Source organism: Lemur catta, chromosome 7 (genome assembly GCF_020740605.2).
Source record: "Lemur catta isolate mLemCat1 chromosome 7, mLemCat1.pri, whole genome shotgun sequence".
In the NCBI taxonomy this organism is placed as follows: Eukaryota; Metazoa; Chordata; class Mammalia; order Primates; family Lemuridae; genus Lemur; species Lemur catta.
This window is the reverse complement of record NC_059134.1, coordinates 16,744,790-16,757,246: the sequence shown is the minus strand read 5'-3', so window position 1 is coordinate 16,757,246 and position 12,457 is coordinate 16,744,790. Positions and strand designations below refer to the sequence as shown.

General features: G+C 35.9%; 1 protein-coding gene across 4 annotated transcripts in view; it reads right to left on the bottom strand.

The window, feature by feature from the left end:
• Positions 1-7,979: 7,979 nt before the first annotated feature.
• The window catches only part of CHEK1 (checkpoint kinase 1), a 30,453-nt gene continuing 25,975 nt past the window's right edge, over positions 7,980-12,457 (bottom strand). For all 4 annotated transcript variants that reach the window (XM_045555748.1, XM_045555749.1, XM_045555747.1 and 1 more), the window contains 2 exons: positions 10,184-10,285; positions 7,980-8,816 (listed from right to left, as the gene is read on the bottom strand). In XM_045555748.1, coding sequence (XP_045411704.1) covers positions 8,721-8,816; positions 10,184-10,285 — 198 coding nt within the window. In that variant the 3' untranslated portion in view covers positions 7,980-8,720. The remainder of the gene's footprint in view (positions 8,817-10,183; positions 10,286-12,457) is intronic.

Here is a 12,457-nt window from a genome sequence, read left to right as displayed (position 1 = left end):
GTAAGCCACTTTTTTCCTATAAGCATTTAACAATCTAGTAAACTGGAACTTTTATTTTGAAGGCCTGAGTGAAAGATACAGAAATGAAAATTCACAGTCCACATAAGAGGCAGAGACCCTCTAAAGGCTATATACCCTGAGGGTAGGGGCAGAAGTAAACCAGCTCTCTCACAGAACTGAAGCACAAATGCCCATTTCCTGAAGAGTACAATAAACCCCAGGTGTCAAACTTGATTTATTTAAAGTGGTTCCAAAGCGGTAGTGCCCAAAAGTACCCAGTAGAAGCAAATGTATGTCATTTATGGATGAAAGTTTCTTCATTTCAGGCCCCAATTAGTTCCGAAGAATAATTTTTCAAGGATAACAAGCAGTACCTAGTAAAAGATAAACTAGCATAAAAGAAAAAAAATTATTATGAGTAAGAGTTGAAACAACACAGAGAAACAGATCCACAAAGACTTCAGATCGGCACTTCAAACACATAAAACTATGTATGAGGACAAAACAATGAACAAATTATCTAGAATATAGCATAGAGATAAAAAGATAAATGACTAAAGACACAAAGGATAGTGAGGTCTAAGCAAGCTTAACTGGAGTTTGAGAAAAAGAAGAGACAAAAAAATGGAGCAAAGGTAATACTGAAAAGATAAAGACTGAGAGTTTTCCAGAACTTTAATTTATTAAGGCAAAAATTCAGACTAAGGCCAATGAATCTCAAGCAAGATGAGAAAACTACATATCACGGTGAAATTGCAGTCACCTTAAACAAAATCTTTTAAAAACTCTTGAAAGGAAGAACTAACTGTTAAACTTATAGCTGACTTCTCAACAGCAACAATGCAATGGTATCAGCACTGCCCTGAAACAACTAGCAGCAGAAATCCCAATTAGATAAAACAATATTCTTCAAGAATAAAAGTCAAATAAGGTATTTTCAGATAAGCAAAAACTCAGTGTTTTCACCACCACCAGAAGACTCTCACTAAAAAAATCAAAATCATTCCATAAAGAAGACCATAAGATGGAACGAAGAGCCAAAAAGTGGCTAAAACTATATTGTATGAATAGAATAATAATGATGTCTTAAAGGGTTAAAATATATTTCATACATTTACATTAGAAACTTATAAACATCTAAACTTCTGCTTCTGGGAAGTTTCCTATTTCCCCCACTAAATGTAACCCAAAACCCTGGACATTATGTATAAAAGAAACATAAGAAGAGTGTGGAAGGGGGAGACAAAAGGGCAGACCAGCTAGGGACCCAGGATCTTAGGAACAACATGAGGGTGAATTCCTTTTTTTTTTTTCTTTTTATTTTAAATCTCCTACATCCCAGATACAAAGCTGAAGAATCCAAGAACCCAGAAATGCCAATGAGCAAAGACAAAAAGGCAATAAAAGCTTCCTTTCTATAAACAAAGGGCCAGAAAAAGAGGCAACTTGGCAAAACAGAAAACTTTTAGACAATAAGCACTCTATTACAGCTAAATACCAAAGAAACAACTATGGTCCTACCCCCTACTAATGCACAGTGAAGGCCAAGTGAGGAGACTGCACTTCCACCCTTGTGAGGCTATAATTAGGTGCCCCAATACCGCCCCTGCTGGGGTGGTATCAAAGAAGGCCAAATAGGAAGCCAGGACTTTAATCCTGTCAGTAACAAGGCCCCTGCCAAATAGTGTCAGTGAAGACCATGTGGGAAGCCAGAACTTCTACCTCTACCTAGCAATGAGGGGTGGCTTCCCACCCCCTGCCAGGGGGTACGACAGTAAGTAGAGCAGAGAGTCTGGACTTTCACCATCACCACTGTAATGAGGCAAGCCCCACTACAGTATGAGCGGAGACCGCAAGGGGAGTAGGAACTCCAGCCCCCGCACAACAGTAATGAAGAGTCCTCTCCAACATGGGCATCAAAAGAGGTCAAATGGGGAACCTGGAACTCTACTCCTACACACAAATAAAGTGATGTCCCCCCCAAAAAAGCTTAACTAAAACAAAATCTTTAAATAAGACTTATAATCAAGAGCATAATATAAATGTCCAAGTTTCAACCTGGAAGATCCCAAACTAAATGAAAAAAGATAATCAACAGATACCAAAACTGAGATGACAAAGGTGTTAGAATTATCTGAAAAAGATTTTAAAGCAGCCATGATAAAAATGCTTCCATGAGGAATTATGAACATTCATGAACAAATGAATATCATATAAAAAGTATTTAAGGCAAAAAGCATTATATAAAGAGGTTACTTCTAAATAAAAAAATGGTTTAATTCACTGAGAAGATATGACAAGTTTGCACCTGTATAGAACCTAAGAAATTAGGCCCAAAATACATACAGCAAAATTAATAGAACCTAGCCAGACACAGTGGTGCACACATGTAGTCCCAACCACTCAGGAGACTGAGGCAGAAGGATTGCTTGAGCCCAGGAGTTAAAATCCAGCCTGGGCAACATGGAGAGATCTCATCTCTTAAAGAAAAAAAGATTAACTGAATCACAAGGAAAAACACACAAATCTATAATCATAGTAAATTTTAACTTACTTTCCTTGTAATTCATTAAATAAGCAGTAAGGATATAGAAGATTTGAATATGATTAACTCAGTTGATTACACAGACATATATAGAAGTCTATACTCAACGACTGTACCCATTATAGTCTTTTACAAGCACAGATGGAATATTTATAAAAATTCAATGTACTCTAAACCACAAAGCAAGACTCAACAAATTTCAGGATTAAACCCACACAACATTTTGCGAACACAATACAATTAAACTAAAAATCAATAACAAAAAAATTTCCTAAAACTATCACAACTCAGCAATTCTACTCCTAGATAGAAGAGAATACCCAAGAGAATTGAAAATGTATGCACATACAAAAATTTGTACAAGAATGGGCATTTACTCATTCAAGCAGCCTTATTCATAACAGCCAAAAAGTAAAAAGACCCCAAATGTCCATCAAGTGATGAATAAACAAAATGGGGAACATAAACATACAATGTTAAATTATCATCCATAAGGAGTACTGATACCCGCTACAACATGGGTGAACTTTAAACATTAAGTGAAAGAAGCCAGACACATAATCATACAATTCTATTTATATGAAATGTCCAAAATAAGCAAAGCCATAGAGACAGAAAGATTAGTATTTTCCAGGGGAAGGAGGAGGGGAAAATGGGAAGTGACTATTAACGAATACAGAGTTTCTTTCAGAAGTGATGAAAATTGTTTCAGAATTTGATAGTGGTGATGGCTGCACAACTCTGTGAACATACTAAAAACCAATGAAATATACTTTAAAGGGAGTATACTTTAAATGGTAAATTTTATGGTACATGAATTCTATCTCAATAAAAACAATTTTTAAATAGAAACAATTCCCAAAGGTTTAGAAATTCAGAAATATAATGCTAAATAATCCATGGATCAATCAAAAAACAAATCATAAAGATATTAGAAAAAATTTTGAGCTGGTTAACAAAAATACTATGCATGGAAATCTGTGGCATGAAGGAAAATGGGATTTGTAGCTTTAAATGCTTATATGTAACACATATAATTGACACAGTACTAGTATCTTAAATGCATGTATTTATAGGAAGTGAAGAAGATAAGAGGAAACATGTGAAACTGTTCCATAGCAATGCAATCTGCAAATCTAGACTAAGGAAAATCATAGGGAAAACCAGCTGGATTCCTCAATCAGTACACTGCAATGGAAAAAAAGAAGGGGAAGATGAAGAGGAAATTTATAGACTAAAAACAACTTAAAAGACATCTATCAGCTGATATTTTTGGACTTTATGTGGATTTTGATTCAAAACAAACTATAAAAAATAAGGGTTGGAACATTTGAACACTGACTGGATATCAACAAAGAGTTGGGAAAATAATGATCTTTTCAATAACTAGCTCTAAAGTGGATAGCCATACAGGGGAAAAAAATGACACCTAATCTCTATACACACAAAACTCAATTTGAGGTGAACTGTAGGTCTAAATGAGTCAAAAAATATAAAGCAAAAACTATAAGGCTTTTAGAAGCCAATATACAAGAAAATCTTCATAATCTTAGAGTAGGGAATGAGTCCTTTAATAGAAAATATTAATAGAAAACACTAGCCGGAGGAAAAGTCTAAATAGGATATTAAAATTAAAAATTTCCATGAAGTGTGGAATAAGCCACACAATAGGAGAATATATATGTAATATAATACATGTAAACTGACAAAGTGGTAGTATGCTAAACATACGAAGAACCAAAATTATTAAGAGACAAAAGAACAATAAGCAAAAGACTGGAACAGGCACTTCATAAGATGCTGAATCTCATTGGGAACAAGCAAATTATCACCATACAGACATCATTATACTCCAGGAACTTGGTAAAATTTGGAATGACAACACCAAATATAGGTGAAAATGTAGAATATTAGAAACACACATTCTGTTGCCATGAACATTCTTATACTTTAGTGTTTTCCCAGTAATTGCATACTCTTCTCATATGAAAATATAAATTGGTAACATTTGATAGGAAATGGTTTGCCACTATTCTATGAAAAATTGAAGATATGCATATCCTAAGACCCAGCAATGTCACTTCTAGGTATATACCCTGGACTCTAGGGCCTAGAGAAACTCGTGGACATGTACAAGAATGTTCCCAGAAGAATTGCTTATAATAGCATCAAACTGTAAATAATCCAAATATTCATTAGCAATAGAATGAATAATTAGTGGTATGTTCATACATAGCATCCTATATAATTAAAATCGATGAATTCAATACATGCAAAAGGATATAAAGAAAAGTCAACACAAAAATACAACATAATTTCATTTATATAAACTTCAGAAACAAAAATTATATTAGTTAAAGATGCACAAACTAATCAATTTTATTTGAAGATACATAAATAGTTGAGAGAACTCTAAAGGAAACCAAAGGAATAATTATCACAAAAGTCAATTTTGTGATTACTTCTGGAGGAAGGATGTGGGTTGTTATTGGGAGGGAATATATGGGAAGTTTCTAAGGGCCTATAAATGACCTTTCCTCAATTGAGCTGTGGTTAAATGATGTTAACTTTACAACTGCAATGTTATACTGTACATATTTTATGTATTTATATTTATCTCAACACACACATACACAAGCATAGGTTGATTTTTCCATCAAAATTTTAGCTGTTATCTTCAGGTATAAATTTCTCCTCTCCATTATTATTTTTAATAATGGAATAAATACCTTCTCTTAACAATATAATGAACACTCCAGAAAAACTATGGCACTTTGTATTTACTGGATGCCTTTTTGTGAAAAATAAGACAATATACTCTTCATATACATTAACACATTTAAGATTAAAAATAGGCCGGGCATGGTGGCTCAAGCCTGCAATCCTAGCACTCTGGGATGCTGAGCCGGGAGGATAGCTTGAGGTCAGGAGTTCAAGACCAGCCTGAGACCACCCTGTCTGTACTAAAAAAATAGAAAAAATTAGCTGGGAGTGGTGGCCTGTGCCTATAGTCCTAGCTACTCAGGAGGCTGAGGCAGGAGGATCGCTTGAGCCCAGGAATTTGAAGTTGCTATGAGTTAGGCTGACACCACGGCACTCTAGCCCAGGCAACAGAGCAAGACTGTCTCAAAAAAAAAAAAAAAAAAAAAAAGATTAAAAATAACTCTGAAAGGTACATATTATCAGCCTCTTTAGTTAGGCAATTGCCAGTGTTAATGTAACTGTCAGCGCTAGTCCAAATCTGAAACTTGAAGTTTCCCCATCATTCTATATAAATTCCCGCCATTCTACACAAATTCCAACAGCTGATAGTTTTACTATCTATCCATTCACCTTCCCCTTATAATAATCTGTGGCATTTTCTTCATTTGATATTCAATTTATTTATTCAACATTCATTCATTTATTCAACAAATATTTACTTACTACCTACTATATTCAGGGTCTTCTACATACAGGATGTACAAGGATGAAAGGAATGGCAAAGTCTCAGCTTACATTTTAGTGGGAGAGACAAACAATTTCATATAATGATCAGTTCTATGAAGAAAACAGAATAATATGATAGTAACTGGGGGTGGTAGAAACATTTGGGGCTGAGATTTGAATGCTCAGTTAGCCATGCAAACTACGGGAAGGGATTCCAAGCAGCAAGGCCCTGAAAGGGGAACGGGCTTTGGTGAACAGAAAGGCAAGTCTGCCTGGAGTCCCATGAGCAAAGAGGACAGAGGGTTAATCACGTAGGGTCAGAGTTCAGATCCCAGTCTTGATGCAATAGGAAGCCATTGGAAGTTTTTAAGCAAGGGAGGGTCACAGTACAATTTATATTTAAAAAAAAAAATAATTCAGGGATTATGTAAAGAAAAGGTTGTTTGAGAGGAAGGGAGTTGGGCAATGGCAGATCTCAGAGGAAGACTAGTTTTTATTATAGAAATCCAGGGGGGAGATGAAAGAGTTTGAACTAGGGTGGCAGCAAACGAAATGTAGAGAAGTGGACAGCTTCTGGATATATTCTGAGGATAGATCAGATCAACTGAGTGCTGATTTCTTTGTTAAACAGCCATTTATTATATGCTATAATGTTATCAGGCACTACTCTGAGTGCTGGTGATACAGATCCAAATAGGACAGACAGGGTCCCTGATATCAAGAAGCTTATATTCTCATGGGAGAAACAGACATTTAATAGCCAAATAAAAATATCCTACAATGTCAGGAAATAAGCATTATGGTGAAAAATTAAAAGAAAGAGAGTACTACTTTAGATAAGCCAGGGAAAGACTTTGTAGAAGGGACACTTAAGCAGAGACCTAAAGGGAAGCACAAGCAACACAAGTATTTGGTGTCCTTCAGGGACATGGAACATCAAGTGAAAAGACCCCGAGGAGGGAATGTGCTTGTCTTGTGAGAACAGCAAAGCCAACATGGCTAGAGAAGAATGAAGAAGGAAAGTGGCAGATAAAGCCACAGAGGTGGCCAGAGGACACATCACCCAAAGCTGTATAGTTCATACACAGAATTTTGAATTTTGTTTTAGGTGTGATAAAAAGCCACGAGAACTGAGAGTGGGGCAGGGATACCTGATTCACATTTTAAAAGGACCATTCTGACCGCTTTTCTGGAAAATAAGCTGCTGAGCATAAATAATATAAAAAAAGAGACAATGTCACTCTAGATTAGACTCTAGAGTGGTATCAGCAGAGGTGTGAAGTGAAACATGTTTTGAATATATTTGCTAAATTAAATAGTATCAGCTGAATTGAATGTAGAATATGGAAAGGATGATTGTCAAGGATGATTTATTTCTAGGGTTTTGAGATGGGGGAAACTAGGAGAGGAACAGGTTGGAGGGTAGGAATCAAAAGCTATTTTTGGTCACGAGATGCCTTAGACTTCCAAGTGAAAACGTCAAGCAGGTTATAGCTTAAAAAGGCTGGAACTCAGGGAAGAGGTTGAAGTCAAGAAACAACTTTGCTTTTGACAGATACTAAAGGTTGGCAGATAATTCTCAAGAACAAAATTTCTCCCACATTTGAGAATTTACTGGTTCAATTCGTAGGAGCCCCCAAAATAGGTTCAAATAAATAAAACAGTTCAAATTTATTTCTCCTCTGGGTTTACTGCAGTAACACAATTGGCTAGTATACATCTAATATGTGATAAACTCTAACCATAACATTTACATGTTCTTAGTTTCAGACTAAGATAACTGATTAATTTTATAATTTATATGGAAAAAGGAATATAAGGCCTAAACCTAATACATTCAAATGTTAACATAAATTTTATTAGAAAAACAAAGTTTTAGTAAGCCTAATAGGTAAAGGAGCCAGGAATCAGACCTATTTACATTATAGCTGCCTTACTCCTCCCTCTTCCTTTTATTCTTTATCACCTAGACGCTTAGTCACCAATAAGGCCACAAAGATATTCATTTTCAAAATAGAATTTTATTTCTGTAGTAAAGAATTAAAATAGGGCTGTGAAGGTAGAATATAGAAAAATATTTAAAATGTGCAACAGTAATTCTTAAAGTTAGTTAAGCACTACAGTGTATGCTCAACTTCTACTTGAAAGACCAACCAGTATTTTATATATTACTAACTACACCAGAAAAAACACCTACTTGCAATTTCAATTAATTGTTTTAACTCAAACAGGTTTATATAACTGGTCAGGCCCTTTTGAAAGTGTAAGTACAAATCTTGGGGATACATTCTTTGAAGTTGGCCTCACTTCACAGACTGATAAATCTACCATTCAAAAGTCACAAGGATTAAGCCCTTACTAATTCACCCTTATAATTAAATCAACATGCAGGAAATACGTACTTTTTGGATAAAACAAAATGAGATATATGTTGGTATAAAAGCTGGTAAAGTACCCTGAAACTTGGATTCCACCAGATAGGTTTTAAATTTAGACACTAAACACAGATGAAGCAATAGCTAACGAATTCTATCCATCTCCTCCCCAAAGTTTTACTTATAATTAAGATATAGGTATTTGTATGCAGAACATACAAAAAGAACTGGAAGATGTTTGGATAAAGAGGGAAGTGAACTCTTCAGGAACTATTATTTGCAGTTTGCAGAATAAGATAATCTTCTCTAGGAAGAAAAATGTCCACATAGCAGCACTATATTCACCAGGAATCAATCCCCCAATGGATCAATCATGTGCCAGGAAGCCAAACCTTCTGGCTGCTCACAACATCACTCAGCTTCCCTTTAATCTTCAGGAAGTGTCTCTTGAACTCCAATCCATCACCCTATATTAGGAATAATATCCAAAAATAATGTCAAAGAAAAAAAATCATGCATAAAATCAAACTCTCTTTAGTGGTAAGTAGACACAAACCTTCTTAGATATGTCTAGCTATAATTCCCTTTAGGTTATTTTATGAAGACCAAATATCCTGGTAGAGGAAACAGCTACATAAATAATTCTGACTTTATTTCATGCCCATCACTGTTCCTACCACACTGAGCTCAGAGGGGGGAAAAAAACGACACCTTGTGTTTCAAGTGTTGGTATATCTGGACCTAAATCATCATTTTCTATAGGCAGTGAGGGGTTTGGAAACTAAAAATAAGCTAAACAACTACAATGAAGTCTTGTCATAATACTATGGCAACAAAGCCAATAGATCTAGTTTTGAGAAGAACTTCATTACACTAGGATATTAATAATTTAATTCCATAGCAACCATTTGGAAACAGTGTTGCAGCAAATCTCCAATATAACAAATGTGAACTACCCTTCCAAACTTCTTTAGAGCCACATACAATCTCTCAGGAAATAGAGAATATCCTCTTTTGGTCTTATTTATCAAGGGCTTTAAAACTATGATCTTACAACCAATAATTTCTAAAGAAATAATCAGAAATGCAAACAAAAATCTATGTATAAGAATACTGGAGCCGGGCATGGTGGCTCACGCCTATAATCCCAGCACTCTGGGAGGCAAAGGTGGGAAGATCACTTTGGCTCAGGAGCTTGAGACCAGCCTCAGCAAGAGCGAGACCCCATCCCTACTAAAAAAATAGAAAGAAATTAGCCAGGCACGGCAGTGCGTGCCTATAGTCCCAGCTACTTGGGAGGCTGAGGCAGGAGGATTGCTTGAGCCCAGAAGTTTGAGGCTGCTATGAGCTAGGCTGATGCCATGGCACTCTAGCCCACTCTAGCCCAAGCAACAGAGTGAGACTCTGTCTCTCGGGGAAGAAAAAAAAAAAAAAAAAAAGGGTTATTAAATTATAACGTGCAAACATTTTTACAAATCATAATTTTTATTAAAAAGATATATGTGAATTAAGAAAAAGATTAAAATGCTTCAAAATATTAAAGGTGATTACTGCTGTGAAAATAATTTAGGAATATTTTTCTTTTTGTATTTTTTACTCATCCACATTTTCTACAAAAAACAAAAATTTTTCTGACATAATAAAGAAAATGTCATTTTTAAAAAGCAGTGTTTTAGAAAAATAGATAATGACAAGAACAAATGTTTATAAAATTAAATGAAAAAAGTTACCATATAATTACAAATGCCACATATATAAATATTCCATTTAAAAAAATTCATACAGAAATATTTCAATAGAAAGAATACAGTATAATGAAACATATCAAAAATACCTTAGAAAGCCGGAAGTCAACCAATATCTTCTCATCCATTTCTACCAAATTCACTTTGAAAATAAGTTTATTGTTTCTCCTATCAGTTGTTGATACGGTAACCTAGGGCAACAAAAATAAGGTTAAGCCACATATGTGAGTAGAGAACACTCTAAAAATTTTCAGGCTACTTCCACAACAGGAGTAGTATCCAGTATGCTGAAAATCTCACTCATTGCAGGGTTTCTCTTCCTCCCAATAGGCATATGTGTCCCCAACCCAAACCAACCTGTCAACAGGGTATAGCTACTTTACCAGGGATTGAGTCTTTGTGAACTCTTAGCAACAACAGAAATTTTGTATTTTATCAAAATACCACTGAAAGAAGAAACAATCAAAGAGAATAAAAACATGAGAGGAAAAACAGGATTATTAAAGAGATTTGTGGCTGAAAAGCTACAATAGCAATCAGAAGATTGTGAAAGTCTTGAGAGGCCTTGCAACTTCCATTTCCACACTGTTCCTATGGCCTATAAAGAAGCTCGGGCTTCGTGAGTGATGTGGAAAAGAAGGCCCAGACAATGACTGAAAGGGACGTCCTTGCAGAACTAACAGGAAAATATGTAATCCCACAATTTCCTAGTAACAGCTAAAGATCAATCCTAAAAGCTCTCTGCTCTTTCTCTTTCCAGCTCCGTTTTCACAACTTCTGAAAAGAGCAGAACAGACAGAAAGGAGATGTAAATCTTTTTCTTTACATTCACCAGCTCACTGCCTTTTAGAATTTGTTTTATAGTAGTTCCTGAAAAGCCCCTGGAAGGAGGGTGGGGCGTGCACAAACTCCAGGCCTCAGTTTCCTGCCCAACACCACATCTCAGGGGCGCGATCACATCCCCTGTGATAACCCTGACTGCATTTCAGAGATAACCAAGTCTCCAGTAGCAGAGGAAACAGGAAAGATGAACAACCTGACATCTCACAGCTGCCTCCTGCTAATTACTCCACAGCAGCTTCTATTATCAACCGACAATAATCACTCTTTTTTTTTTTTCCTTTCTCTTTGTCCCCATAAAAACTGACCAGCCTCTTGGCCTCTGCACAGCTCCCCTCTTTTTCCCTTTATTTCCCTTTTCTCTCTCACACTCTCTCAATCTCTTCCTCTCCTCCTTCTAAAAAGATAAAATAAATTTTATACTTTTATATCCTAATCTCTATGTGAGAAACTTTTCTCCACCCGCGCCATGAGAACCTACTAAGTTTTCCACCCTAACAATAACTAGTACCAAACTTGTGGGTAAGGATGCCACCAGCAACAATAAAGACATTAAATGACTACAGCCAGATAAATGAACCCAAGCAAGGTCAGCAGATTTGCCCAGCTAAGCCCAGTCCAAATTACAAATGTGTAATAATTCTCACTTCAATAAACAACTATGAAAACTATAACTGTATCACAATTGTGCAACACTGAAACAACACATTATGTTCTAGGAAAATTAATACAAGATATTCAACTCATCTGAATTAAGTTCTTAAACTTCAAAGACAAAGAAAATAGTTCAAGAATTTAGACAGGAAGAGTGAAGCAACGAGTGAAAATAGCAGAGGAAGGAACTCCAAAAGCCCATTACTCCACAAAAACAGTATGAAAAATTGGCAAAAACTGTCAGAATCAACTTTGTCAGTACCTTGTCAAACCTACCTAAAAGTTTATAGCAACACAGAAACACTCATTCAATAAAACTAGTGAATCTCAGAACAGTGAGCTTTCTGGCATTGTATTAATAACTTACCCTGTTCCCATCTCCTGCTCCTCTCTCAGTAGTAGCCTTAAAAATAACAGTCTGCATTTCAGTTATAAGTCTAGGTGGGAGCAGGATAAACCTAAACCTCATTTACAAACTGTCTTTATTTTCCCTTTGTAACTGTAACTCACCCTGTGCTAAAGCTACTACGGGGCATTTGTTGAAAACATTTACAGGAAAATGCTTTAGTCTTTACTGCCTGAAGCAATGGATAGCAACTGGGGCAAACAACAGACTACTCAAAAAGCTCTGAAGGAAAGGCTAGGGAGTGAGATGTTTTTGAGGAATAAGAACTTTGAAAAGCTCCTGCGTATACCTGGGAATCTAAAGGCCATACCCATGACCAGGCAGTGCATATGCTCAGGAAAGGTTTGAGAAAGCCCTAAGCTCTATCTAACTTTGTTTGAGGTTTCACGCAAGATGGTGAGGGCTAAGACGGAGTTGTAAACTTCCTGGCTGAGTACTGCAGGTGTGCCCCAATACACACACA